The 27,398-nt window shown below is 39.0% G+C and overlaps 1 protein-coding gene across 1 annotated transcript in view; it reads left to right on the top strand.

The window, feature by feature from the left end:
* The window catches only part of SRFBP1 (serum response factor binding protein 1), a 96,728-nt gene that overhangs the window by 11,388 nt on the left and 57,942 nt on the right, over positions 1 to 27,398 (top strand). The window contains exons 2-3 of the mRNA XM_068422995.1: positions 18,419 to 18,507; positions 19,426 to 19,498. Coding sequence (XP_068279096.1) covers positions 18,419 to 18,507; positions 19,426 to 19,498 — 162 coding nt within the window. The remainder of the gene's footprint in view (positions 1 to 18,418; positions 18,508 to 19,425; positions 19,499 to 27,398) is intronic.

Genomic DNA, 27,398 nt, shown 5'->3' on the forward strand with positions numbered 1-27,398 from the left:
TAATTCGCAAATTTAAATTTGAGTGTACTATCTAGAGATCTGGTTGGATTCATTCAGTTGTGTTGGAAGCTAGTTATCGTATGTTTGTAGACTTGTTGAAATTCTTTTTATCTGTCATCAAGCAAACATTGGATATAAAGTGTCAGCAGTTGAATTGGGCAATTGTCAATTTAAGATACTATTGTATAGCAACTTGATAGGTTGTGAAGTTAGATTGAAAGATCTTTAACATTGATACAGTGTGAAAGAGTTCAATCTCAAAAATTCGTTACCATGACTAGGAGCAGAAATGAGTAATATTCCAGTAGGAGCAGGAGCTCAGAGTGAGGAATAAAATGTGAGGGACTTTTTGTCTCCTGGTTTTAGTGAGTCAAATGTTGGGATTAGTGCTTGTCTTTCTCCTGAAAGATACTGTGTGTTAAGGTAAGGTGCAAATGTAAGCAGTGAGTCTGGAATAGCTCTTTGTTTGGAAGCTATTAGAAAAAGAGTGCCATCTTATGATTTGGCTTACTCAGTTTCTAAGTAACTATAATAATGAGAATAAGCCAGTTTCAAGCATGCTTTAAAATGGCTATGAAATTGTGTTTATTCCTTTCTTATTTCTGTTCTCTTTTTTTCATCTGCAGTTCAGGAGTTCTTAAGTCATTTCCCTAGATTTTGACCTTGATAATTTCAGTAGAGAATGAAAACTAGCCAGCAAAATAAAATTGCCCAATGGAAAATGAAACTTATTCCTCAGGGTATAACTCTTAGTACTTTTTAAACTAAAAATATTGAAATAACGTATATTTTGTCTTGAAAGAGGGTGTTCACAAGGAAGCCCACCCCTTTTAAAAAAAAAAAAAACCCAACAAATTATTTAAAGCAAATGATGGAGCAGGGCAAAGAGAAATGAGATTTTATAAGTGCAATACATACAGTGTATCACTGGCATAGAGCCACCAGTAAATGCTGAGTATGGATATCTGAATCTCTTAGGTGGTTAGGGGAATATTTTCCATTAAATTTGTAGGCATTATGATGTGTCTGGTAGATGGCATCTCAGAATTTTTTACTGTGATAACAGGCTATCTTCATTATTTTCAGAATCAGCTATACTCTTGGGATCCACCCAAGGGTACTGAGGGAGCTGGCAGAAGTGCCCACCAAGCCGCTTTCCATCATTTATCAGCAGTCTCAGCTAACCGGGGAGGTGTCAGTTGACTAGAAGTCAGCAAATGTGACACCCATCTACACGGAGGGCCGAAAGGAGGATCTGGGGAACTACAGGCCTGTCAGTCAGACCTCGGTGCCAGGAAAGGTTATGGAGCAGATCCAGCAGAGTGCTATCATGCACCATGTACAGGACAACCAGGCGATCAGGCCCAGTCAACATGGGTTTATGAAAGGCAGGTCCTGCTTGACTAACTTCATCTCCTTCTATGACAAGGTGTCCTGCTTAGTGGATGAGGGAAAGGCTGTGGATGTTGTTTACTCAGACTTTAGTAAAGCCTTTGACACAGTCTCCCCCAGCATTCTCCTGGAGAAACTGGCTGCCCATGGCTTGGATGGGCGTACGCTTCGCTGGGTAAAAAACTGGCTGGATGGCTGAGCCCAAAGAGTTGTGAATGGAGTTAACTCCAGTTGGCGGCTGGTCACAAGTGGTGTTCCCCAGGGCTCAGTGTTTGGCCCAGTTCTCTTTAATGTCTTTTATCAATCATCTGGACGAGGGGATCGAGTGCACCTTCAATAAGTTCGCAGGTGACACCAAGTTGAGCAGGAGTGTTGATCTGCTTGAGGCTAGGAAGGCTCTGCAGAGGGATCTGGACAGGCTGAATCAAAGGGCCAAGGCCAACTGTATGAGGTTCAACAAGGCCAAGTGTGGGGTCCTGCACTTGGGGCACAACAACCCCATGCAGCGCTACAGGCTTGGGGAAGAGTGGCTGGAAAGCTGCCTGGTGGAAAAGGACCTGGGGGTGTTGGTTAACAGCCAGCTGAATATGAGCCATCAGTGTCCCCCGGTGGCCAAGAAGGCCAACAGGATCCTGGTTTGTATCAGGAATAGTGTGGCCAGCAGGACTAGGGAAGTGATTGTCCCTCTGTACTCGGTACTGGTGAGGCCGCGCCTCGAATACTGCATTCAGTTTTGGGCCCCTCACTACAAGAAAGACACTGAGGTGCTGGAGCGAGTCCAAAGAAGGGCAACAAAGCTGGTGAAGGGTCTGGAGAACAAGTCTTATGAGGAGCGGCTGAGGGAACTGGGGTTGTTTAGTCTGGAGAAAAGGAGGCTGAGGGGAGACCTTATTGCTCTCTACAGCTACCTGAAAGGAGGCTGTAGCGAGGTGGATGTCAGTCTCAACACCCAGGTAACAAGTGATAGGACGAGAGGAAATGGTCTCAAGTTACACCAGGGGAGGTTGAGATTGGGTATCAGGAAATGTTTCTTCACAGAAAGGGTTGTTAAGCAGCTGCCCAGGGAAGTGGTGGAGTCACCATCCCTGGAGTTATTTAAAAGCTGTGGCACTAGGGGACATAGTTTAGTGGTGGACTTGGCAGTGCTAGGTTAACAGTTGGACTCAATGATCTTAAGGGTCTTTTCCAACCTGAATTATTCTATGATTCCTCTTCGCTGTTTTATGAGAGAGCACATTACAAAAAGTCTGAGGTCATGTGTAGATAGGCTAATATAGGAAGGGATGAGTGAATAGGGACTGGTTGCATGGAAGGCTGGTAAGAATTGTTTTGAATAGCAGCTGGTTCAAATGAATGAATAAGGGATTTCATCCAGAAGCAAAAATCACTGGGGGACTGCTGCAAAGGAAATGAGTAGCATAGGAGCAGGAGAGCATAACTTACACTTAGTTGCATGATAAAATAGGAATTCCAGGCGATATAAAGCAAGAGAACAGTTAAGAAATACAGTGGAGCAGTTTAGAAATAATGAGAATGATGAAGGGAAGAGAGAGATAGCTGGTAATTCTTTAAATATTGCAGCAGTCAAAAATGGTAGGTGGGTAATGAGGTGTGTTGGACAAGTGCGAATAGGATGAGGGATGAGTAGAGCTCATAAGGAAGGGAAACATGTTTGTTATGGAAAAGCTGGATACTTGAAGGAGAAATTAACAAGCTTCAGAAGAAGGGAATCCCTGAACAGAATGAGCACTTGGTGTGGAAGATGAGTTCTGAATGTCTGGACAGGAAACATACCATACGTAAAATAGATGGGTAATGTGACAGCACTTGTTCTATTCTAACGAAGAAGATTTTGCAGGAACCTTTGAGCACTGCTTTAAGTTATTAGCAACTAGTACTGAAATAGTTACACAACCTCTTGTAGATCTGGTGTCTAGGCAACTGTCTGACAGAGAGCTAATTGCTTGAAGGTATAGTTTTTAAACACAAGAATAGTGTATGTCAGATATCTGGCAGGGATATTTTAAGCTCTTTATTTCTTCTGCTTTTCATACTTGTCCTTTTCCCCACTTTTTATTTTACGTCATGCACAAACTTCCAGGAAGAATGCCGATTATTAGATTTTTCTATTTTTTTCTTTCAAACACTGACTTTCCCCTGTGTTTGTGTTCATGAAGAATTCTCATCATGAAATCAGTTGGGTTTTTTTAATACTGTTCTCAGGTGTTAAAGAACACTAACTGATCTAGCAAGGTAACTCTTCATTCCCACTAGAAAGAATTCTTCCTGTCCTTCCAAAAAGACTGAAAAGTAAGTTATATGGTAGTGCTGTTAAAATACTTCACTTAAGATTTTTTTTTTCTTTTTTTTTTTCCTAATCTATAACTGCTGTGTGAGAGAAAAGAGTTCCCACAAAAAAGATAAGTCTCAAAGGCACAATAGCAGAAGTCACCTTAACGGAAGAGCAGGTTTTTTGTGGTAAGTGGTATATTGTTTCAGAGTCTGGCAGGCCAATAATATTGAAGCATGTTTGAAGCCAAAAGAAGCTCACCTCATATTCTGGTGATTTTAGGTGTTCTTGACATAGGGAGAATATTCATCATGTGTGAAGTAAGTCAGAAAAATCTGTAATGCAAATCTGGATTTCCCTTATATCAGCGGTTATCAGAGTGTGGTCCCTGAGGCCATGGCTTTTGTCAGTCACCGGAGCACCCTAGGACTGAACAGGAGTTGTACTCATTGGATGTGTTGTGATATGTGTATTTTATATGCATGCTAGGGGCAGCATGGGGCACTTCAAGAGCCTTATGCTAGACTTTATAGTCCGTTAGTAGAAGTCTGAAATCTACTTTTGTTAGCATTTTTTAAATAAGGAGAAGACAGCTTTTGTAAGAAGGTGTACAAAGATACTAAGTATTTTGAAAGTGTAAAACTATATACACATTTTCTGTTCTTTCCCTGTTTTCTTGTTCTCTCTTTTCTTAATACAGGATTTCTTACTTTGAAAACATGAATGTTAAATCTTTATTATGTGTTTATCACCAAAGCTGTTTTTTCCAGGCATAAAAAAAAAGTGCTTATGATTTTTTTTCTCCCCCCCACCCCCTAAAACTTCACTCACTGTAACTTTTATTTGGTCATTTTATTGGACTAGACATCATTCCTTACTTTCCTTATGCTCCCCCTTCTATGACGTACCTCTCTATCTCATGTGTGATGGTTTTTGTTACGATATTGTGATGCTAGTGATAGACATCTTTTTTTTCTGTCTAAACTTTAGAAGTGTCATATTTGAGCATCAGACAAGAAAGTAGACACTCTCGGGAGTTAGAGATTAGAGAGAGGAGAAAATTTTATCATTAGTTTAAAGTATACTTGCACGACGGAAATTCCTTCAGCTTACGAGGCGAGTGTAGTACAGGGAGAGCTGCTTATTCCTCCAAAATGCATTGGTACTGATGATACTTACTAATATGATGAAAATTAGGTTTAACAGTTGCAACATTTAACTTGAGGTGTGGTTTGCTTCTGTCCAAAAGTAAATTAAACTTAATATTGAGTTTCACTTTAGCAGCAGGAGTTGATAGTTGATACCTTCCTCTTTTTTGATGGGAGTTTTCACATACCTAAAGAACCTTCCTGCCTTTTGGCTTCCTAGAATTTATTCCTCTTCTAACATGTAGTGACAAGGACAAACTTCACTGAGGAGGAGTTTGAAGAAAAGTGGTTTAGATTTTAAAACAAAAAGTTTCTTTTTCTTATCATAGTAAAATTAGTTACTTTTATTTTCAGTTTTCACAAAAACAGGTTTTACATATACTTTATAGACAATCTAAAAATTGTGGTATTAGTTCATTTTTTTATCCTTCAGATTTATAGAGAAATGGAGAAAAGATTCAATAGGTATTTCTCCAACTTGATCACTCCTCAGCTGATGCTGAGTTTTGTTTGGTTTGTTTAATAAACTTGAAATCATTTTTCCTTTAGGATTCCTTTATGCCCGCATAATAACAACTATATAGTGACATTGAAATAGAAATTTTGAAGTGGATGAGTTTTCGTAAAAAATGAGTGGTTGTGTTGAATGACAGATTCACAAAAATAATTAATGCACTTTCTGGTAATACTAAGATACGAATATTTGGCAAATGACGTGCTGTTATAACGTTGCACAGGCTTCTCATTCTTTTCCTGACTTCTCAGCATTTGATACTAGTGTAAGCTGAAGGTAATTGGAGTAACTATAAAAATGTCTCTTTTTACATGAAGCATCTCTCACAGAAGAACCTGTCTTCTATCCAGTTCAGCAGGCTATCAGTGTTCTAATTTCCCTTGAAACTTCCGTCACCAGATTAAAAACATCAGTCCGATGAATGTGGTAAGAATAAAACGTATTGTATATTCAAGTCGCAGAACCAATGATGCCTGGCATCTGACAGCTTTGAGTCCAATATTACTTAAAACTTCATACCAGTATCCTCAGTTACTCTTCTGTCTCTACAGCGTTTTAGTGTATTATCCCTGGAGTTGCTCTATTTGAGCGCTAATCAGTAACTGTAGTTATGGCCCATGTTTCCCACCTGTTTGGCCGATCAGATGTGACTGGTGTTCTGTGGCTGTTTCAGAGCCAGACATGCTGGCGAGTGATTATCCATGTACTAATTGCAGCCAAAATGGAGAAGATTATAATTCTGCTTATGTATTTCTTCCATGCTAGGCATGCTAATTTTAGTCCTTATGTCTTATTTCGCTACCAGTTTTCACAAAATCTGTAGGAGCCTTGGCCTGTGCTGATTTGTCAAACTTAATTTCTGTTTAGTAAGCTCGGAAGTTACTGGGGAGGAATGCTGACAGGCAAACAATGTGATGACAAAATTAATTTCCTCAGAAACCAGGTTAACAAATTTAATTCCAGAATATGCAAAGTTTTAATGTCCCACTCTCTCAGGATTGCTGAGAAAAGTTGTAATATATTGGCTTTCAGGACTCTGAGGTTTTTCTTTGGTGACTTGGGAGGCCAGTATCACCATCTCTTAGCAAAACTGATCATTAATTAAACTCAGTTGGAAATGCTGAGCATCAAACAAATTCTGAAAATCTAAATTTTGAAACAAAGTTGAGAAAGTGGGACTTTTAAGGTGACATGGACACAATATGTTTTAAATGTAGGATAGGATATATTTTCCTTCATTCTTTTGAGCATGTAAGTAAAGTAATTTATCATAACATCAGTGTTACATAAAGGTAGTTACACAAATTGATGTAATGTTTAAAGAACTTCAAGTCTAAATAAACTATTAAAAAGCAAAATTATGCATAGAAGAATCAGCTTGGCTGGCAGTCTTCAGAATTTCCATCTTAAGCTTTGAGTCAGCTCAGGCGCTGATTCTCTGCTTGCTTTTAAAGCCCGTTATAACCTGTGCCACCTTTCTGGATGCAAATAATTGCTTTCAGTGCATGTTGTCCAGAGCACTTGCAAAACAAATGAATACGTGAATAATAGGAGATCAGTTCTACCAGTGCAAAAAAGAAGGGACAGCGTGCATTCTTGTAGGGCTATTTGGCCATAGGATATTGGAGGCCTGTTGGTAAGGGATGGATGAGTCACAGATGACGAAGTCATGTAATTCCTTGAAAGTGAACTGTAGCATGCAAAGAACAACTGGTTGGCCAGAAGAATGGTATGAAGATTCTTGAAATGCACATTTAATCAAGTGCAATTTACTAGCCTGTTACTTTGAACCTCATGAGATTCAACAAGGCCAAGTGCAAGGTCCTGCACCGGTATTGGGGTAACCCCAGTATCAATATAGGCTGGGGGATGAAGGGATTAAGAGCAGCCCTGTGGAGAAGGACTTGGGGGTATTGGTGGATGGAAAGTGGGACATGAGCCAGCAATGTGTGCTCGCAGCCCAGAAAGCCAACTATATTCTGGGCTGCATCAAAAGAAGGGTGGCCAGCAGGTCGGGATGATGATTCTCCCCCTCTACTCTGCTATCCTGAGACCCCACCTGGAGTACTGCGTCCAGCTCCGGGGTCCCCAGTACAAGATGGACGTGGACCTGTTGGGTCAAGTCCAGAGGAGGGCCACAAAAATGATCAGAGGGATGGAACACCTCCTATGAGGACAGGCTGAGAGAGTTGGGGTTGTTCAGCCTGGAGAAGAGAAAGCTCCAGGGAGACCTTATTGTGGCCTTTCAGTACTTAAAGGGGGCTTATAAGAAAGATGGGGACAGACTTTTTAGTAGGGCCTATAGGGATAGGACAGGGGGTAATGGCTTTAGTCTAAAAGAGGGTAGATTCAGCCTAGATATGAGGAAGAAATTTTTTACAGTGAGGGTGGTGAGACACTGGAACAGGTTGCCCAGAGAGGTTGTAGATGCCCCATCCCTGGCAACATTCAAGGTCAGGTTGGATGGGGCTCTGAGCAACATGATCGAGTTGAAGGTGTCCCTGCTTAATGCAGGGGGGCTGGACTAGATGGGCTTTAACGGTCCCTTCCAACCCAAACTATTCTATGATTCTGTGAATATTCAGCAGTCAAGTGCTATGTGGAAGTAAAGCGGCATGTAAGTGAGGGAAGGTAGAGAAGGGAAACAGCGCTGCATTTACAGTTTGCCAAAGTTTATTCACTCTCTTACCATTCCCCTCTTGTAAACATTTCTACAGTGCACTTTTTCAAGTGACTAATACCCCATGACTGAGGCAATCAAACTGAGGTAGAATAAGGGAAAAGGATCTGATGCACTGGTTTGTCCTTTCAGCTGAGCTGCCAACTGGTTGTTCTGCTGCTGCTTTTCTTGCAGGATGGAGTGATATCTGTTCAGATGCTTGTTTTACATTCTGTTGCTAAGGTCTTGGTACTTAATAGACCTCTTGCTGGCTTATCTAGCAAGGAGTCATGCATCTCTTAGTTCTTCCAGACAAACCCATCCCTTGATGTTTTGGAGCTTCGACAGATGGACTGAATTTAACTTGCATTTAAAGCACTGGCTGATCTGGTACCATGAAGTTAGAAGAGAGAGTTCTAGCTCCTTGCTGGTGGTTAGGCTAATACTGTGATTTGTGAATTCTGGTAAGTGAAGGGGTGGCGAGTGCTCAACAGTACTACTCAGGCTCATTTTTAGATAAAGGGAGGTTAATCTTTAAAAGCTATACATTAACCTGAGTCGTGTTATATTTTTAAAATATCCTCAGAGCAGGGGCATAAGTTTGTAAACATCTTTTGACTGTCTCTTTTTTTTTTTTAAACAACTGTGCAATTTCTACAGAAAGGTGCCTATCTTATTTGAAGGGGAAGAAAGGGGAGTAGCAACATGACAGTGGATCTTCAAAGGAAAAAGAAGAGAATGACAATCCCAAGCCAAAGCAATCACACTACTTGCCCCCCCTAAATTAATATTGGAAACACTGTTTTTGCATTTCTGACTTTGTTTTGTGAAAGGTGTCATACCCAGTTTTGCCACAATTTTATTTTCATTGTAGTAGTTCGACTCTATAGGTTTGGATAATGTTTGCGATTTGTATAATTAATGCAAAAAATTACACGGATTGTTTGTGAGTCAGTATAGTCAAGGTATGGTGTTATGCTTCATATTATGCAAGTAATGTAGAGGTTCATAGTGTTGTCATGGGAGCAGTGCTCTCTTTTTCATCTGCGTTTAAAAAGTTCACCATTTGAAGAGAAGAAGGGAAAAAACCCTCACCGCTCATTATTTATTCACCTGTGTTCATCCTGATAATTCTTGTGTCACTATTGTAGCTTCTGCTATTACTGTCTTCATGACAAATCAAAGCATAAGGGGGTGTGAAATTCACATACGGCTTCTAGCTAGAGCTCTCGTCTAATTAAGAAATCCCAGATGTAGAAATCCATTGATTTGAGCTTGGCTATGTTGACTGCCTTGATCACATCCCCCTGCAACATTCCATGGAAATATTTTTAGCAGAGTGCTAGCTGGGCATTTTCAAACTCATGTCCAGCTGATCAATTAAATACAGGGTTAGAAATGGCCTTCAGGTAGTCCTCTGTTTTGAGGACTCATGTAATTTTTATTTGCATGTGGTGGCCTATGCGCTGATTTAATTAAACTAGCCCAACGATGCTTTATTATCACAGTTATTTCTTACCTGGACGTTTACAACTACTGCGGTTTTTTTAGGGTTTAGAAATGTGTCTAGCCAGCTCATGATCCTGGTTTGGACTTCAGAGCTCAAATGCTTTCTGAAGTACTACATAGAGCCTGACTCCATGCAGTAAGCTACCGACTTTGAAGCAGTAAATCCATTAAATTTTGGTCTTTGGCAACGAGCAAGTAATTCTAGACTAGCCTTACTCCTTCCCAACTATCTGAGATATTTGGAATTGCTTTTCAAAAACTTTAGATGAAAATTATCTTTGCTAGCAGTCCGAGTGCTCATTGTGGTTTCCACTTGGAGAAATTATGGTAGAAATGACAACTGTTACTCCGTGCAGGAGGAAATAGGGGCTATGTTGAAAAAAGAAACTCTCATTTCAGTGCTTCAGTTGAGAAAGTACAAAGAAAGCAGCATGGACAGACTGTAGAGGAAGAGTTTGATGGTAACTCACAGGGAGTGTGTATATGACTTTTCCCATGAGAAAGGTGGAAACGTGCCCAAGTGGGCAGTGTGCTTTTTCCCATTCATTTTTAGCAACCCTCCTTGGGAACTTGACAGGGTGAGCACCCAGAGGCCTAAGTGGCTGCAGATGTTTTGCTTTACGGGTGCCTCCGGCTGGTGATGGTGCTCCTGCCTGCTTTGGGAAGCAGGGTGCTATATTTTAATCCAGAAAAAGTTGCATCGCGTTTCACAAACTTGTCTACATTTTGTTAGATGTATTGTGATACAGTTCAGTCTACTTGGTTTGAACCTGTTTGCCACGTGGCTGAAGATGGCAGAGGCAAGATTAACGCTGCAGTGGTACAGCACAGACGCTAGATGAAGAAACTGTGTGTTCCTTAGCACTCTCTATGCTGGGATTTGATGTTATTTTAAATGAGGGGATAGCTCATTGATCATAGTCTGGTTTGTTGTAGCCTCCTATATGTTCTCATCTCACTTTGGTCTTTTGCTCTAGAACTAGCTAGTGCTCACGTGACCATGAGGGGAAACAGTTCAGGAAACCGATCTGGCTGAAAACTCACTTTGTATTGTCTTTAGTAGAGTTAGGATATGTGTTTTTTTCTTTTTTTTGTGGATATATGTTTGTGTAAAACTGTCCTGGAACTGAACAACTGAACCCTGATATGCCACAGGTGCATTTACGTTGCTCTTTCTGCCTGTACCTTCCTACTTATATATGTTTCTACAATGCAAATATATGAAGCTGTAATAAGTCTAAGACTGGCTATTTCCAGATATTTTGACATGTGTAAAATATATACTGTAATATAGTGATTCTTCTTCTAAAAAAGAAAAAAAAAAAGTAAACTTGGCAATTGCTAACTTTTCCTAAGAATCTAAAAATCGTTAGATCTTTCAAACTGACATTCCAGATAATAGAGAGAAATATTTGTAATGAAGTTCCAGAAACATTTTTTCACTTAAAAATTATTCACTCAAAAGATTATGTACTATTGTTAGTTCTGGCTAACATGTGATCCAGCTGCAGGTGTTTTGAATTTTAAAATACTCTGTTGCCAAATAGCACCAAAAATTAAGGTTTAGAATATTCTGTTGCCATGGTAATTTCTTGGTTAGAAGACTGCCAAGTAACTATAAAATGAAACTGGTGCTTTTGGTGTGCCCTTAAATGAGGAAAGGAAAGAAGATCAGTGAGAACTGAAACATTACTTAGTTCCATTTTTTTCTTGTAGGTATTGGAGAGACCTTGAATACTCAATTTAAATACATTTCACTTTATTTTTTTTTTAAGCGGAATTTCTTGCTTTAACCTTAGTTGATGCATAATTTAAGCAACATACACAACTGGTTTTGGTGTGTATTTAATTAATTTTTCACTTTCTACTTCATCAGTGCTGTTTAAACTTGATGTTTAGATGGTGTTTAGAAGCAAATTTCTTAATACAGTAAAATCAAGAAGCTATTGTATACCTTTTGGCACATGTAAATATTTTTTTCCTTTGAGCATTTTGATGTTATGGATCAGACTCTTATTTCAACCTGCTAGGATTCTCTTGGCATGGAAGGACTCCACTAGGACTGAGGTATAGCTTGCACCTACGATTTCCTTTATCGCTATCATTCATTCACTAGACCCAGTTTGTGCAGGTACGTGGTAATTTGTTGATACCAATATGATCAAGTATATTTAAAATAGATTTTTTCCTGAGGCAGAATTTACAAGGTAGATTCTTGATGTTTTCTTATTGTCATCCCACTCTCAGGTGTGACCTTCATGTCAGATAAAGCCTGTTAGCCTTGAGAGCACAAGAAGAAACTGAAGCAGAAAAGCAAACTCAGAACTGCCCTTTTTTTTTCAGGCATCAAGGGATAGAAAAGACAGAAGAGACCTTATATTGCAAAGTGGATTTGGACATGTCCGTGTAAAATTACAGAACATGGCTTAGGAGCAATATCTTCAAACAGTAAATGAAATTTTTTTGCAATTGTGTCTGAACCTTGAAGACAGTCTTCATATAGGAGAGACTTCACCATGCTGGGCGAGAGGAGGGAGGCCTCTGTTTAGTGGGTGTGTGTTTGTATAACATTATGGATATTTCAGAATGCTATAAACTCTTACAATGAGTCTTTTCACTGAATGAGGTTAGGTATAGTGTCCTTCCTTGAGGAGAACAGTGATTTGTCTTTTCTGGTTACTTGCAGAAGAACTAGGATTAGACTGTGTGCTGGCATAAAGCAAAAGTGGATGAAGAAACTCCAGTCTGTCTAGTGCTGGTTGTTTAAGGATTTAATAATTTGTTTAAGTGCATTATTGGGTCAGGACCAAAATGGTCAGCACCTCATGGGCTGAAGCCCAAGGGGAACAGTTGTATGTGCTTCAGGCTTCTCAGAGGAAAAAGACATGGCCATCAGTTTATTGGCTTTCATGCATTTTGGATAGCTGGGGCTGACTACATAAATAAACTTTTATTAGCTTTGAGTTAAGGCAATTGAAGACATTCTGGGTCTTTCACATATTTTCATATACAGTACTAGCTTTTTTACATGGTGACATGAAAAAAACACTTTTCATATTGTAAACCTACACAGTTGTTCTAGTATCTCAGTGTTTTTGAATAGAATATATTAAACAAGTCATGGGCAGAAATATTATTGGGTTTTTTTTCTCTTAATCCATTGGATTAATGTTTTTTGAAGAATGGTTTGGTTTTGGAGGTTTTTTTAGTCAAATATAGTTGATACTATAGTTCAGAGTAGACACATACCTTTCTTGATACATCTACAAATCTTTAGTCACACTTTATTTTTTTCTAATTGGCTGAACACTAGCTTGGTTTGGAGGCATGTTGCCTGTACAGGTCTCAAAACAAGTTTCGGAAGTGGCCAAGTGTAACATTGTATTCTAACGTAGTGTTCCTTTGAGAACTTTGCTGCTGTTGTCTTAAAAATGTGAAGGCAAATACCTGATTAGTCATCTGCATTTGGATGTAGTGTTGCGCTTATACTGTAGTTTTGTCCACATTGCTTGGTGTGGTTTTGTTGCCATCACCAATATGAGGACTGTTCCATAGTGATTCAGGTTTTTGGAACCTAAAACAGACATTTTTTTGGTTCTTTCAATCTAAAAATACCTTAGGTTTCTCTTCAAGACACTTGAAAATTTTCATAAAAGATTTTTTGCAACAGCTTAATTGTGTGGGAGTCTCTTAACTTTCTGTCTATTACACATGTGTTTTGTCTTGTATTATATACAATAACCATGTCCCATTAATTTAAAGGGGCTATTGTATGTCATCAGAAGCCCTTTCTAGTAAGTCAAACTGATTCAGGCACTGATCCAGCCCTTCCAAGATTTTTGTTAGTTGAAATTAAGTAATTTGTAACTATGACTGAAACGTCAGTATTCAAACCAAGCTATTTTCTTAGGGTGGGGAGCGGTGGGGAGAAACGTAGAATGAAACTTAGAGATCAGAGGTACAACTAAGCAATCCTGTGTCAGTTTCTCTACCTTTCTTCCTTGGGCATGAGAAAGTGCTTGGACATGCTGAGGATTGGGAAAGGCTTGATTGGACTGCCACACAAGAGAACAATCTCTGGGAATGGTAATTCACCCTTCAGAGGCAGGAGCAACCTGGAATAAGAGGCAAAGTGGCTGAAGCTGTTGATTTCTCCCTTCCTCAGCTATCAATTCTGAGTTAAATATAGTGGTTGAGATGCCTTTAAACACACACTTGTTAGATGCATTGTTTGCTGGAAATCACTCTCTTGGTTTGACATATACCCTCTGGTTCCTTTGTACCATGCCAAGTGTACCCATCCATCCAAATCAGGGCTACTCAGTGAGTACTGGGAGCTATCACATTAGTGTAGGTTGTGCTGAAGTCAGCAATTCCAGTTATAGTCTCCCTCAGTAATGTGTGCTCCTTGGGCAAAGGTAAGTTGCAGGAGAGGGTTTCTAGTTCTTGTCTGGCTAGTGATCTGCTGATCCTGTGCTGTGCTCTTTGTTTGCCCTTTCTCTCTTGAAGCAGCAGTAGCTACTGTCTGCCTATGGCTTAAAATGGCTTGTGTGCAGTTGTCTGGTACATGTCATGTTTTGTGGCTGTGCTTACTGTAGGTTGCAAGTTGTTGGGGTGATTGAAACCCCTCAGTGGAATACCTGCAGCCATGGAATTTTTTTGCATTTCATCTTTGGTTAGGATCTGTAGTAATATGAAGACTTATAGTATACTGTGGAAGGCAGTGCAGAATGGATGTGATTTTTATTGCTAACCAGAGTTTTGAAACATGCTCATGTGCTTTCAGGCTAGTATGTTTTACTACCTAGGCTTTAAAGTGAATATTTTTAAAGTGAGTTCATTTCCCCTATGATTTCTTGTAGATTTAATAATTTATATATTATCTATATCTATTCTTTTATATTATCTACTGTTACTTATGTATTATCTATTCTTACTTACTATTTAAGAATTGTAATTAATAAATATGTATTAATCATTAATAAACACAGATATTTGTTAGTATTAATAAATAGTAATGGCTTAATTGCCTTGTAGATAATGTTTTCCTACAGAATAAAGAAATGTCTTCAACAAAGGAAAGCATCTCATGTTCTTTGTTGCAAAGAATCCTTGGAGTGGTTATTTCCACTTAGAATTGCAGGCTTCCTGAATTTCCAGGAATCCTAGAATGTGTTCCTATTGACAGAAGAAATTGCTTGCTTTGAGATTTGCCTGTGGTTATAATTGTTCTTTTGCATTTACTGCCACCTCTAAGTAGATTAAAAATCGCTGTTGCCCCATCTTAAAGCATTGGTAAGTCTGACCCTGACTTATATTGCAGCCTTTCTGAATTTCAGTGCAAAGACTTCTTTTCTTCGTGTTTTTTCTTAACCTATTTGTAAAAAAATACTATCTTACTTATTATGAGTAGATGCTTGTTATTATTTTTCAAAATGCACTGGTTTTTGTGGGGGGTTTTTTGTTCTGGTTTTTTTTTTTTTTTTTTTTACTCAAGAGGAAGTTGCCAATCCCACTTTGTAACAGATAGTTCAGAGAGGCAGATAGTTCAGTGAGACCTAGGAGCCACCCTGGTGGTCTAAGTCCCATTGTTTCAGGCACACTGTAAAAGCAAAACTTTTTTGATTTCTGTCCCAAAGAGCTCACTGCTTTCTTCAGAACTTTATGAGTACTTCCAAGAACACAGTTGATGCATACTGCCCCATGTGAAAGAAGTGACTGTGGATTACATAAATTGATATTCCTAGTCTGTCAAAGAGCGGATACCTTCCCTCATTCCTGCTGTCATGTGTCTATACAGCCTTCATTGGCTGGCAGCGGGGGAGGCTGAGTTTTGGCTCTCGTAGGCCCCGGAAACGTGCTATGTCTGCATTAATATTTCTACTAAAAAATACATTACAAAGTACTTTTTGAGAAAAAGTTAAATATACTTTGTGTTTGGATACACAGTAACTAATATGTGAAGTATAAGTTATTTAAATTCAAATATGTTTGTAGCTTGTGGATGTTTTTAGAGGTTATTTTTAAAAAAAACAACAAAACCAAACCAAAACAAACAACCTCCCCTCCCCAAACTTTCTGAGAAGGCATACCCAGTTTGCATCTGAAGCGCCAAACTCTTTGAACCTACGTAGTAGCTAAGAGAGATTCAACCAGAAGATGCTTTATTTTCTTTCTTCCATTTAGAAGATGTAATATAGAGAGCTGTGATAATTCCATTCAATACCTTATAAAAAGATATGTTTACATACTCAAATGGCAAATGGTAATGTTAAGGATTTCTTCCTTAGCACATGGAGACTTGAGCAGTGCTGCTGTCTATCAGAGACTTGGTACACATGCTCTTTGGCACGTGGTTTCTGCTGTTAACTGAAGACAAATGCTTGTAGGTAGACACGTGTGCACAGTTGTTTTCAGTAGGGTAACCGAGGTAAGTACTGACCTTTGCTGTACAAATTTGAGAACAGAAGACCAATTTTAAGTCAGCCATTCTTGTCCCAAAAACCTTCTTTGCCGTTTCCCTTCTCTCTGTGCAAGTGTGGGTAACGCTGCCCTACTTTTTGGGGAAACGTGGCTCCACACGTTCCTCCTCTGCCCTGGCAGAGGTGGGGCCAGCAATCAGCATATGCCCCTCTCTAGAAATTGTTTTGCTCTGACCGATTCAGCCTTCAGTAGAGTCACTGCTGAGCACAGTTCAAGGCTTAACCGCTTGCGTGAGTCAGTAACCTAGCTACAAGCATAATCAGGTGTGCAAAATATGTGGGGGTTTGTTTGTTTGTTTTCAGTAAATTACATAGTCTCACCTTTATGGTCTCCGCAGAGGGGATATATACTAGCCAGGCTTCTCATCATAGGTGTGAAATGTTCCTCTTTGTGAGCTTTGAAGATTTTTTTTTTTTTCCTCTTTTTTGGTCAAGCATGATGCAGGTTTATCATACTAATATTCCTGATGGAACTGATTTGATGGTGCAATCACCATCAAGCAATCATTTTGATGTTTTCTCTGAGAAATTAGAAGATAAAATAGAAATCTGAGGTAAAGAACTTCCTTGAGAAAGAGGTGCCAACTTATTTTGAAACTTATCCCACTGGATAAATTTAGGAGAAATTTGGCTTTTTGTCAGGAAGACTGATTTTTTCATTTGTTATAATATTTCATGTTTTCTAAGTTTAGCTGTTAAATACAAAATCTTAATAGTGATAGTAAGATATATCTGAATAAATGAGGGGGTTTTTTGAGTTGTAAAAAAGCAGGTTTTAAGTTACTGTTGACTCCCTGTATCTCCAAAATGTGCATGATTGACAAGACAATGTCTAGGCCTAAGTTTTCCTGTGACTGAAGTTAACAGCAAAACATTCCAAAGACTTGTCTGTTTGTACCATCTGTCTAATAATAATTAGAATGCTGTTCCTTTTATTTTGGGGCGAGAAATAAGACCAAATTATCACTGTCAAGTGTTATGACCTGATCGCAACTAGTTCATAAATCCCTTGGAGTAAATGCAGGTGAAACGACACCAAATAACTGGTGTGAAATTAAGAACAATTTATTAATACAGGGAAAGTAGCATGGTTGTAAGTGTCTTGGGTTTGTAGAGGCACTGAAAAAAGAAAGAAAAGGGAAAGGAGAAAGAGGATAGAGAATATGAGAGAGAGGAAAAGAGATATCACCACCCTTGGATCCAGCGATGTAAGTTGTTTGTAGAGTTGGTAAATTGCTTGCAGAGTTGCTCCTCCGATAAATCGCTTGCAGGATCGGTCCTTAGGTGTCCAGCGGGAGCACGCACCAGCATCCCAAGCAAGAAGTTCTAAATACTTTAGGTCATTTGCATGTGAGACAGGAGAGGGTGGTAACATCCCGCTTGTCTCCCCCCTCCTCTCGCCTCTCATGCTAATTGGGACACCTGCGCATTTGTAGTCTTAGTTTGTTCTCGAAATGTGTGGGTGGTCTCCCAAGGGGTGTCTGGTGGTCATGATCACCCCCTAGTTGTGGTGTCCACTGTATGACCCCGCTTCTGCGCAAGCGTGGTTGATGCCTGCATGTTACAAAGATGTAGGTTGGTCCCAAGGAAAAGACACCATCCTGCCTCGGCAGGACTTATCTCTTCCTCCAGCCAGAGTTGTAAATCACATCAGTTAAGGCACAGCAAAGGTATTGTTCTGCTCCCAAGTCTTGACAGACTTGCAGGCCTCTGTAGCACCCATCCCCTCCTCCAGCCAGAGTTGTCAAACAAGTTGTTTAAGGCATACAAACTGTCACATCAAGTTTCCTTTAGTACTGTCTACTTTGAAATACATTTTGGGAACAGAATACTGTGTAGGATAGCAAGTTGAAAGAGACTGTGGTGGGTTGGAAATGACTTTGATTTTATTTTCAACAAAAATCAATTCAAATACATAAAAAGATTTTAATATCTCAAATTCTGCTCTATAATAAATTATGTTTAGTTTGGAAGTCTTTCCTTAATCTTTCAAAATATTTCGTAATGAAAATGCTTTTACATATGATGTACTAATGGAAAAGTACTGGTGCTGTTTGACCGGGACAAAAATAAACAAAGTGAAGGCAAAAGGTGAGTCTTTTCAAATCTCTAGCTCAGTCTAGCTCTAAGAATAATATTAAAGTATGGCTAGTTAGGAATGTCTTGTTTTATGTTTAGACCTCAGACACATTTTTAGACTGTTGGTTGTTCTTCCTCTGATGTTTATGGAAGCCATTTGATTTTAAATGAAATCTGAATTCATTCGAACTGGGATTTGGTTAGCAGGGGAATGCACTCTGTTTTCAAAAATGGTTCTTTTTGAAAGAACTAATTTCTAAACTTTAAGTCAATGTAAAGAATGTATTGTATATGGAAACTAATCAAGGAAAACAAGCTTTATAATGTCTTCCATCTTTCTGACAGGTTGTGAAGATGAGAAAAGATGTGAAGAAGGCCAGAGTCCTGACTATTCGCAGACTAACCAGACACATTGGGAAATTAAAGTTGAAAAAGTCAGTTTTAAATATCAGTGTTCTTGTTTGTGTGTTTATAAATGAGACAGTATCTTAATTGTTTTCCCAAGAATGGAGAAGTGGGAGAAACATGTATTACATTTAAAACTTAAGGCACTATGATGCATAAATTCTGTTTGTCTTATTTTTACGTCACTTTAGATAGACTAAAAATACTAACTAAAAAGCAGTTTCATAAAGCAGAATTGGGATAACATTTTTTTAAAGGGATTTAGTGTATTGGAAGCTAATCCAAATCACTTACAGAACCTTTTACAGCACTTTTAAAGGTGTCAGACTTTGTGTTTTAGGTTATTCTGCTGTTGAACGTAAGTTATGCAACATTTTCTCACTGCAGTTGTCTGCAAGGTTCTATAGCAAAAAATATTGTTCAGTTTGCAGAGATATACAGGTCATACTTGATTTTTAATAATTAGTATTAATTACTATTAAAGTAAATAGTTAAAACAACATTTTGTAGATGATATTTTTAAAGATAACTTACGATGTGTCATTGGAGACAGTATAAGGTACGTCTGTTACTGTATTCAAAGTGTAAATTGAGCGTACTCTTCTATCACAATTTTAGCAAATTGTGCAAAATAAGAAGCAAGCCCAATGGTCTTTCATATTTAAATATTACAGATCTTAAAATGTAATTATATGTGAGATATCAAGTGTCTCCTATGTATTGTTGATAGGAATTGTAGTTACTATTTTCTAATGAAGCAACATTTGTCTTTCTTATTAAGCACTAGATTATGTTCAACTCTGCTAAAACATTCATTTAACAAGGGAATGTATTTATGCTCACTCTTGTGATATTTTTATTTTGCTACTTAATATTAGCACTTCATTTTAGGGAAATAAAGTGAACAAAATCAGGTTTTTTTTAATAAAGACAGACTTCATTTGCAGGGGTTCGGAAGACTTGAAATTAAAGAACCAAAAGCGAGCTGAGAGATTAGTAGAAGAAATCCATGCCATGAAGGTAATACCATGTTTAGATATTTAAATATTAGAGGCAATTAATTTTAGTAACAAAAAGTTTTGTCTGTTTTCTGTGACTGCATTACTGAAACTTAACTGAAGTATTTCCAGAGTCAGCTTGGTCATTACTGTAACACAGATGGAAAAATATGAATATTTGCTTATTTCCATGTTTGTTTGCTGCATCTGTCAAGGTGTTGCACAATTTGAGTCTTAAGCTTGCCAGGCTAAACGTGAATTTGTTTAGAAATGCATGGTGCTTTAAGTTTTAACTGTGACAGTTAAAGCACAGAAATTAAAGTTCTTATGCCACTCAGGAGTATGGAAGGCGTGTGCCTGACAATACAGTGTCCTCATTGTCAGTTCTCTTAGCCTAAGTGTGATGCTACTTGCATTTTACTTTCAATTTCGAAGTTCTGTAGTCGCTTGAAATTTTAGCTGCAAGGGACTGGGAATGCTTGAGTCGGACCTTTTTTTATCTTCAGCCTTGTTGTCAATTGATACACTTTTTGTATCTTACACATTGTGACATATCAGCAAATGCTTCAGAAATTTTATAACTTCGTAATGTTTTGTACTAGTCATGTCTCAATTTTAACCAATACTGCTTGAAATTGCGTGTGTTGAAATCAGATACAAATTCCAGTCATAAAGCTTGAGCACAAGAGACCTGTATAGGCCAAGAAAACTGTTTTCACATAAAATGAGTGTTTTGTTTGTTTTTCCTTGATGACTGTAGTGATTAAATCACCCTTAACTTTTTTTTTTAACCTTTCTCTATCGGGTTTTTTTTTTGGTTTTTTTTTTTTTTTTTTTTTTTACCCTCACCTGATCCTTGCACAGATCTTGGTCATCAAAAAAGCTGGTAACTGGAAAGGCTTCATTGACCCATTTAGATGTGCTTTGTGCCAGGTACTTCAGGTGGAATCGCAGGGGTTTTTAGCACAATACTTAGAAAACAAGAGTCCTCACAAATCAGTAAAGGAGAAAAGAAAATAGGCACCACTGTATTAAAGGGTAAAGGACTGGCCAAGTAACATGACAGTCATATTGAGGCATTCTGCTTTTCTGGCATGCTATCAGTCTTAAAATTGGTCTTGTGGTTGTTGGGTTGGTTTTTTTTTTTGATGACACATTTATGTGTCTGTTGGAGCATGATGAAGGTTCTGGAAACATCTCTCAATTTGTAAGTGTATGTATCAAATGATGAGGTATGGTGTAGCCCTGAGCTCACACACCCATATTTTTTATAGAGCTTCTTTGAGAGTTTCATTGCAAGATCCATTCTGCACACATCTCCCAGAAGTGTTCGCTTTGTCCACAGGGTGCTTTTCCTTCCAGGATTGGCTCATGCAGACATCTTAAAACCTGCCTGCACTCAGGACTGTATTGGCCAAGTACATTCATGCTGTTTCTTCAGTTGATGTTAATGAGTGCAGGACTTGTAATTATTAACTTTAAGAGTGACTGTCAAGGGAGGGTAGATTTGTAACCTGGAGAGCTGAAGGCAAACAAATTTTGCTTTGAAATAGTTCATAGAAAGGGAGGAGTCTTCAAAGGGAGCAGCTAAGAAAGAGGAAAAGCTCTCGCACTTCTCAGGCAAATAGCTAATAAATGCACTCAGTTATCTGAAATTGTGCTGTAAGTGGTCTTTATTGTTAAAAGAAAATCACCCTTATATTAATAATATTTTTATAGCAAAAAGGTTGATTTTCTTGGGGTTTTTTAGTTTTTAAAAAATAAAAAATAGACACTTACTAGCTTTACAGTGTATTTGTTTCTTAGACGAAAGAAAAGTTCCTGTTTCTTATGAATCACAGCCCAAAAGGCTCTAGTTGTTTACATTTTTTTCGCCACTGTTGATTTCTAGACTAAGAGAGCTTTTTAGAGTTGGCATAGAAATATTCCTCATTCGGCGTGGAAGAGTAACAAGACAGCTTTCACAGAAATCATTCATGTTATTTGAGATAGTGGGAGATTTTATATTGGTGAAACATCACTCCCAGCAATCTCTGTCTTAAGTTACTGATGATAGGATTCCATAAAGAACGCTTTGCATAATCTGAATAGATACTTTAGAATTTTTAGGAAAGAATGGGTAGGATAGAAATGGTTAATAAGGTAAATTGTTAAGCGGTCTACAAAGTTGCAACTTAGAGCAGGCTTGTATTATCCAGACTATTCTAGCAGTTGCAGTGTGTGAGTCCCAAACACTTGTCAGAGGAGATGCAAATCCTTTCAAAACCAATGGACTGTCTGTGTGCAGAATATAGGAATCGGTCACTCTCCATATAACATGCAGAAATAGTCCATAAACTTCTACTTACAAGTTTTATGTAAGACAAAATGTCTGCCTGGACTCTTACTGAATGTTTAGGCTTGAGGACTATAGCAAGTTGCAAAGAGAAGTTCAGTTGAAAAGACAAAAATAAAAAATAATTACACCCCCTGAAGTGGTTTGGATCCAGAAAGTGGATGTTACAGCAGAGTCTGACAGCACGTGTATTTTCAGATTAAAAGATTTCTTAAGATGGCTACTTACAACTTCTAGAACTTCTTTATTGGTTGGACAAAGACACGAAGGTTTGCTGTAGATTGAAGAAAATACATCTTTAAAAGAAAAGGAAATTAATACAGTTTTTTTCTGAGTTTTTCCCAGTTGCTGAAGACAGCACACCTCTTTCTAAATACGCATTTTTCTTCCATCAGACCACCATCTTCCCAGACCACTTTCCCTTACCACATATCCAGGAAAAAAAAAACCCTTCTGGGGGCTGCTGGCATGAACAGGATGTTTTGTGAAGGACTTCATGTATCCTGATGACCTCAGAAGGCACGAGAGCAGGATACTATTTCATGGGGAATTTTTTGCAAGATCAGGGAAGAGAGACTGAAATTCTGAGACCTTGACACAGTTGTCTGTCTTACTGAAGTTTTTAATGCAGTGGCTAAGTTTCTCTTACTCAGAAAAAAAACCTGAGGGATTGAAATCTCAATAAGGTAGAATTCCGTGCCTTCTTAACAATTACATTTCTGCATTCAGCTGCCTGTAAACCCACAAATCTTTTTCACTAGTTCATTTACTTGGGGAAACTGTTTCTTGGTCAGCACAGTGTTTCAATATGGCTGCTGCCACTTCATGGAACAACTGTTATCTTTTATCCAGACTGTAACAAACAAACAAAAAAATCAATTGCTTGATGGTGCATCTGTTGTTAGAGGCTCGGCTGCCTGCAGCTCAGCAGGACTTGTAAGAGCTGCTGTTGTTCTGAATGAGAGAAACGTGAACTTTCAGTTACAAGATCTTCTCTTTTTAGTGTGGATCTTTAGTAATTACAACCTTATATTATACGAAGGAGAAAATGCTTGCTATTATTTGATAACTCTTCTCTTATCAGTAACTGTTGGGGATGCTTTTTTCCTGTCTTCAAGTATGCTCTAAATAGACACTGCTGACATAATTTCACTGTAAATATGCTGTTTCCTAGGAACAGGACGTAATGAGATGCTCACTTTTCAGGTTAAATACTGTGTCTGTGTCTACTTTTTTTAATAATCTATACATACTCACACATGCCGAGTTCTGCATATATTGAAAACCTAAGAAGTATTGGTGCTGGGCTATATTAAGCTTTTAGTTATTTGAATTTGCAAATAGCACATATTTTTGTGTTATTGTTGGAATGACATTTAAATATTGATTCTATATGTTTTCATTGTTAGAACTGGAGATTAAAAATAACTTAATTGGCAGATACAATTAGTAATGTCTCAAGCACAACAATCAGAAGTAAACATTGTGGGAAATGAGAGCAGTTAAAAATTCCAGCTATGTGGATGCAGGAACTGAGTTAATTGTTTGCGGGAGTTCTCAAAGCTGTTGGGATAGTACACTGGTTTTTGAGTTCTTCAGATTTTGTTTTGCCAAAACTATATAAAATATTTATTTAACAATTCATGAAAGATGGGAAAAAAGAACAGTGTGATCCTTTCTATTCCTTCTCCTATGATACAGATTTTTTAAAATATAAAATTGTATATACTTCCAGGAATTTTTTTACTAGTTTGTCAAGCTTGATGATACTGTCAAAAACAACTATCCATTGTAGAGTGCTTTTTAACCTCTTAGGAAGCTATGATATTTTAAAAAGTTTCTTTACACAAAAATGACTGATTGTCTAGTGATTTCTTAGCAACGTGTAGCTTATCTTGAATTGTTTAAATTTCTTGGCTGAAATTAGATCTTAATACAACTTCATATAGTTGCTTTACTGTGTATTTAGGAGTAGTTTTTGCCTTTATCTTACAATAAAAACCTTGGTGTTACAGCAGGTGTTGCTATAGAGTAGCGTGTTTGGAGGATGCCCATTAATGAGATATGGAAGAAAGGCTATTTGCAATGCTTGAAGGGAAAATGGCTTGTAGTTGCTAGGAATTAGCAGAGTTTGTTACAAGCATTATTACATGGCTTGGAAAGTTATGTTCTCTATCCTGAAAATTATCACTGGAGAAAGAGATAAGTCAATAAAATGTTTTTGGTTTAATACTCTTAAAACACTATTTATTGAAGAATAATGAGTATAGTGCAAGACATACAGAAAAAAAAATAATGCTTTACTCTAAATTAGAGAAAATTCTCTCAACTTTATATTTTAGCAAGCTATGAACAGAAATAGAGTTAGGTATGAACTCCAGTATCACTGTCAAGCTTTTGAAAGCCAAATAATTTTGTAAAGGTAGAGCTTCAGTCTGAAGGATGTTTTTACAGTCTTTGGCCTTGGAACAAAAATCATCCAGTTTCATGAAAGTAAGAGTGATATAGGTGAGAAAGGGCTTTTGCTGAGGACTGGGTAACTGATGATTTTAGGTCAGCCTAAGGAGCTTGATAGATCTTTCTTTTAGTAGGGTCCTTTTGCATAGAATTTTTGTATCCTGAAATACCGTTTTTTTTCCTAAAAGCCATATAATTTTCCTCTAGCAGTAGTGGGTTCGTTTTTGGTTAATACTTTCATCTTCTGTAGCCTTGGTTTCACTTAACATCTCGCTGTAGAATTGTCTTAAGTAAGAGTTAAGGACTAATGCACTTCTTTGCAGTTTTGTTTTTTCTTCTAGCATGTTTCCAACAACGATCTTGCGTATTTTTTTCATAATAGATAGCAGACTTTCACGTTAATGGTATAGAATATTTAACCTTGAAAGGTTTTTGAAATAGTAATGGGAAGCTCTTAAACTCTAGTGTAATCAGCTTAGGAAGGGTCCTTGGTGCTTCTCAACAAAAGGCAGAGGTGGTCCAGCTTTCACAACGGTATGAGCCAGGTACTACGTATAGAGCATTTCAGGGAAGGAAGAAGGGGTAGAACTTGAAGTCATTCAGCCCTCCTTCAATGAAGCAGTGCAGATCCTTGCTTTGGCAAGTGTCTGACTTATTATCCATTCATGATGCATTTGTCTGCAGTACTGCAGGAAACCTGGTGCTTTGAATGGTGGATAGATCCATGTGTGCATTACTCAGGCATACATGTGTAAGTAATTAATGTTCAGAAACACTGGATTTTGCTGCTTGTGTTCTCAACAGCACGTTCTACTTTGTCAGTGGCATTATGTGGCCCTTCTAGGTAACGTATGCCCTAGTAAGGCAGATGATCTTTGTTATACAAACTCTGAATATTCATTTAATGGACATCTCAAATTCTGTCAGGGCTGAAGTAGAAAGCTCTTCCAAGTAGGAAACACAATCTAAAGAGCACCTAATGTCACTCAGAAGAAGACGGCACAGCTAAACAGTGTGTTCCTGAGCCCAGGCACAAAAAGGAAGCCCACCAATGGTGGAAGCAAGAACAGACTACTGGGAGGAATGTAGAGACACTGCCTGAATGCACACAGTGTTAGAAAATACAAAACTCGGATGGATTTCCAACTAGTAAGGAATGTGAAGGTCTGTAGGAGTGGCTTCCATGAGTACACTGGGAGCAAAAGTAAAGCTAAAGGAAAATAAGGGTCCACAGCTCAGTGAGAGGATATGGAAAAGGGTGAGATATTCAGTGCTTTTTTTCCCCTGTTGGTTTTACTGGTCAGTTCTGCCCTTTGAATTCGCATTTTCCAGAGCCTACAAGCAGGGTCTGTGGGATTGACGTGTTACCCACAGCAGAAAGCAATACCGTTAAGGAATGCATAAGTCAATAGGGCATATACAAGTCCATGGGACCAGGTACCTTGTACTTGGGGTGCAGAAGGAGCTGACTGTCATGGTGGGGCTGCTGTCATTGGGTTTGAAAGGTCACAATAATAGAAAAAGGTTACTGACATTTGGAAATAGCCCAGCATCATGCTTAACTTCAAGAAGGAGGATCTGAGCAAACACAGGCTGGTCAGTCTCAATCTCTGAGAAGGTTGTGGAGCAAGTCTTTCTGGAATCTTCATTACAGGAACAGGAAGGACAGGAAGATGACTGGGAATAGCCAGAATGGATATACCAAGGGTGAATTGTGCCTGACTGACCCAATAACCTTCTCTGATGAGATGACTGTTTGTATGGACAAGAAGAAAGCAGCAGGTGTTGTATACCTTAAATTCAGCAAAACCTGTGACACAATCAACCATAATCTCCTTATAGCCAAACTAGGACCAGGAAGACAAGGAAGGGAGGATTGCCCTTTGTGTGAGAGAACAACATGAATTCATGGAACTCTGCCTTGGGATGGATAATGAGCCAGTTAAGAGCATAAAGGTCAGCACTACCAGACAGAACAACATGGGCAATATTATTGTATCTGCTACACGATGCCTGAGCAGAAACAGATAATAGAATCATAGAGTCATTTAGGTTGGAAAACACCTGTAGAATCAAGTCCAACTGTAAACATAACACTGCCAAGTCCACCACTAAACCATGTCCCTAAGCACCACATCATCATGTCTTTTAAGTACCTCCAGGGATGGTGACTCCACTGCTTCTGTGGGCAGCCTGTTCCAATGCTTGACAGCCCCTTTGGTGAAGAAATTTTTCCTGATACCCAATCTAAACCTCCCCTGGCACAACTTGAGGCCCTTTCCTCTCGTCCTATCATTTGTTACCTGGGAGAAGAGACTGACATACACCTCACTACAGCCTCCTTTCAGGTAGTTGTAGAGAGCAATAAGGTCTCCCCTCAGCCTCCTTTTCTCCAGACTAAACAACCCCAGTTCCCTCAGCCGCTCCTCATAAGACTCGTTCTCCAGACCCTTCACCAGCTTTGTTGCCTTTCTTTGGACTCGCTCCAGCACCTCAGTGTCTTTCTTGTAGTGAGGGGCCCAAAACTGAACACAGTATTCGAGGTGTGGCCTCACCAGTACCAAGTACAGAGGGACGATCACTTCCCTAGTCCTGCTGGCCACACTATTTCTGATACAAAGTTGAAGGCCCCATTCCAGTTGACTTCACACACCCCATTCTTTCTGCAAAGCACAACTTCCCCACATTACACAGCTCTCGCCATGCAAAGGCTGCCCACAGCGATGCGCGCATGCCCTGCGCTGCGGGTCAAAGCACCGTGGCATTCTGCCCTCTCAGGGTGCCGTGTACCAGCAAGGCCCAGCCTTGGTTAGTGTGTGATTTCCCTCATGCTCCCCACCTGCACCCAGAGCATTGGTGCTCTGCCATCAGTGCCCTGCCTGCCTCCTCCTGCCCTTGCCTCCCACCACTTCCCAGGACACCACACGCTCCATCCAACGCAGGCGCGGTGACTTGCCCTGGCCGCTCAGAGGAGATGAAGAAGGGTCCCCTCCCCATCACCTTGGCTGGGGAGAAGGACCTCCACCCACCCCACCCTACAGAGGTGGAAGATGCATCTCCCAGCCTACAGGCCAGCACTAGAGGTGCTGATGCTGCAGACAGCGATGCCAGCAGGTCAAAAAGGAGGTGG

The sequence above is a fragment of the Nyctibius grandis genome, chromosome Z, assembly GCF_013368605.1.
Source record: "Nyctibius grandis isolate bNycGra1 chromosome Z, bNycGra1.pri, whole genome shotgun sequence".
Taxonomy (NCBI): Eukaryota; Metazoa; Chordata; class Aves; order Nyctibiiformes; family Nyctibiidae; genus Nyctibius; species Nyctibius grandis.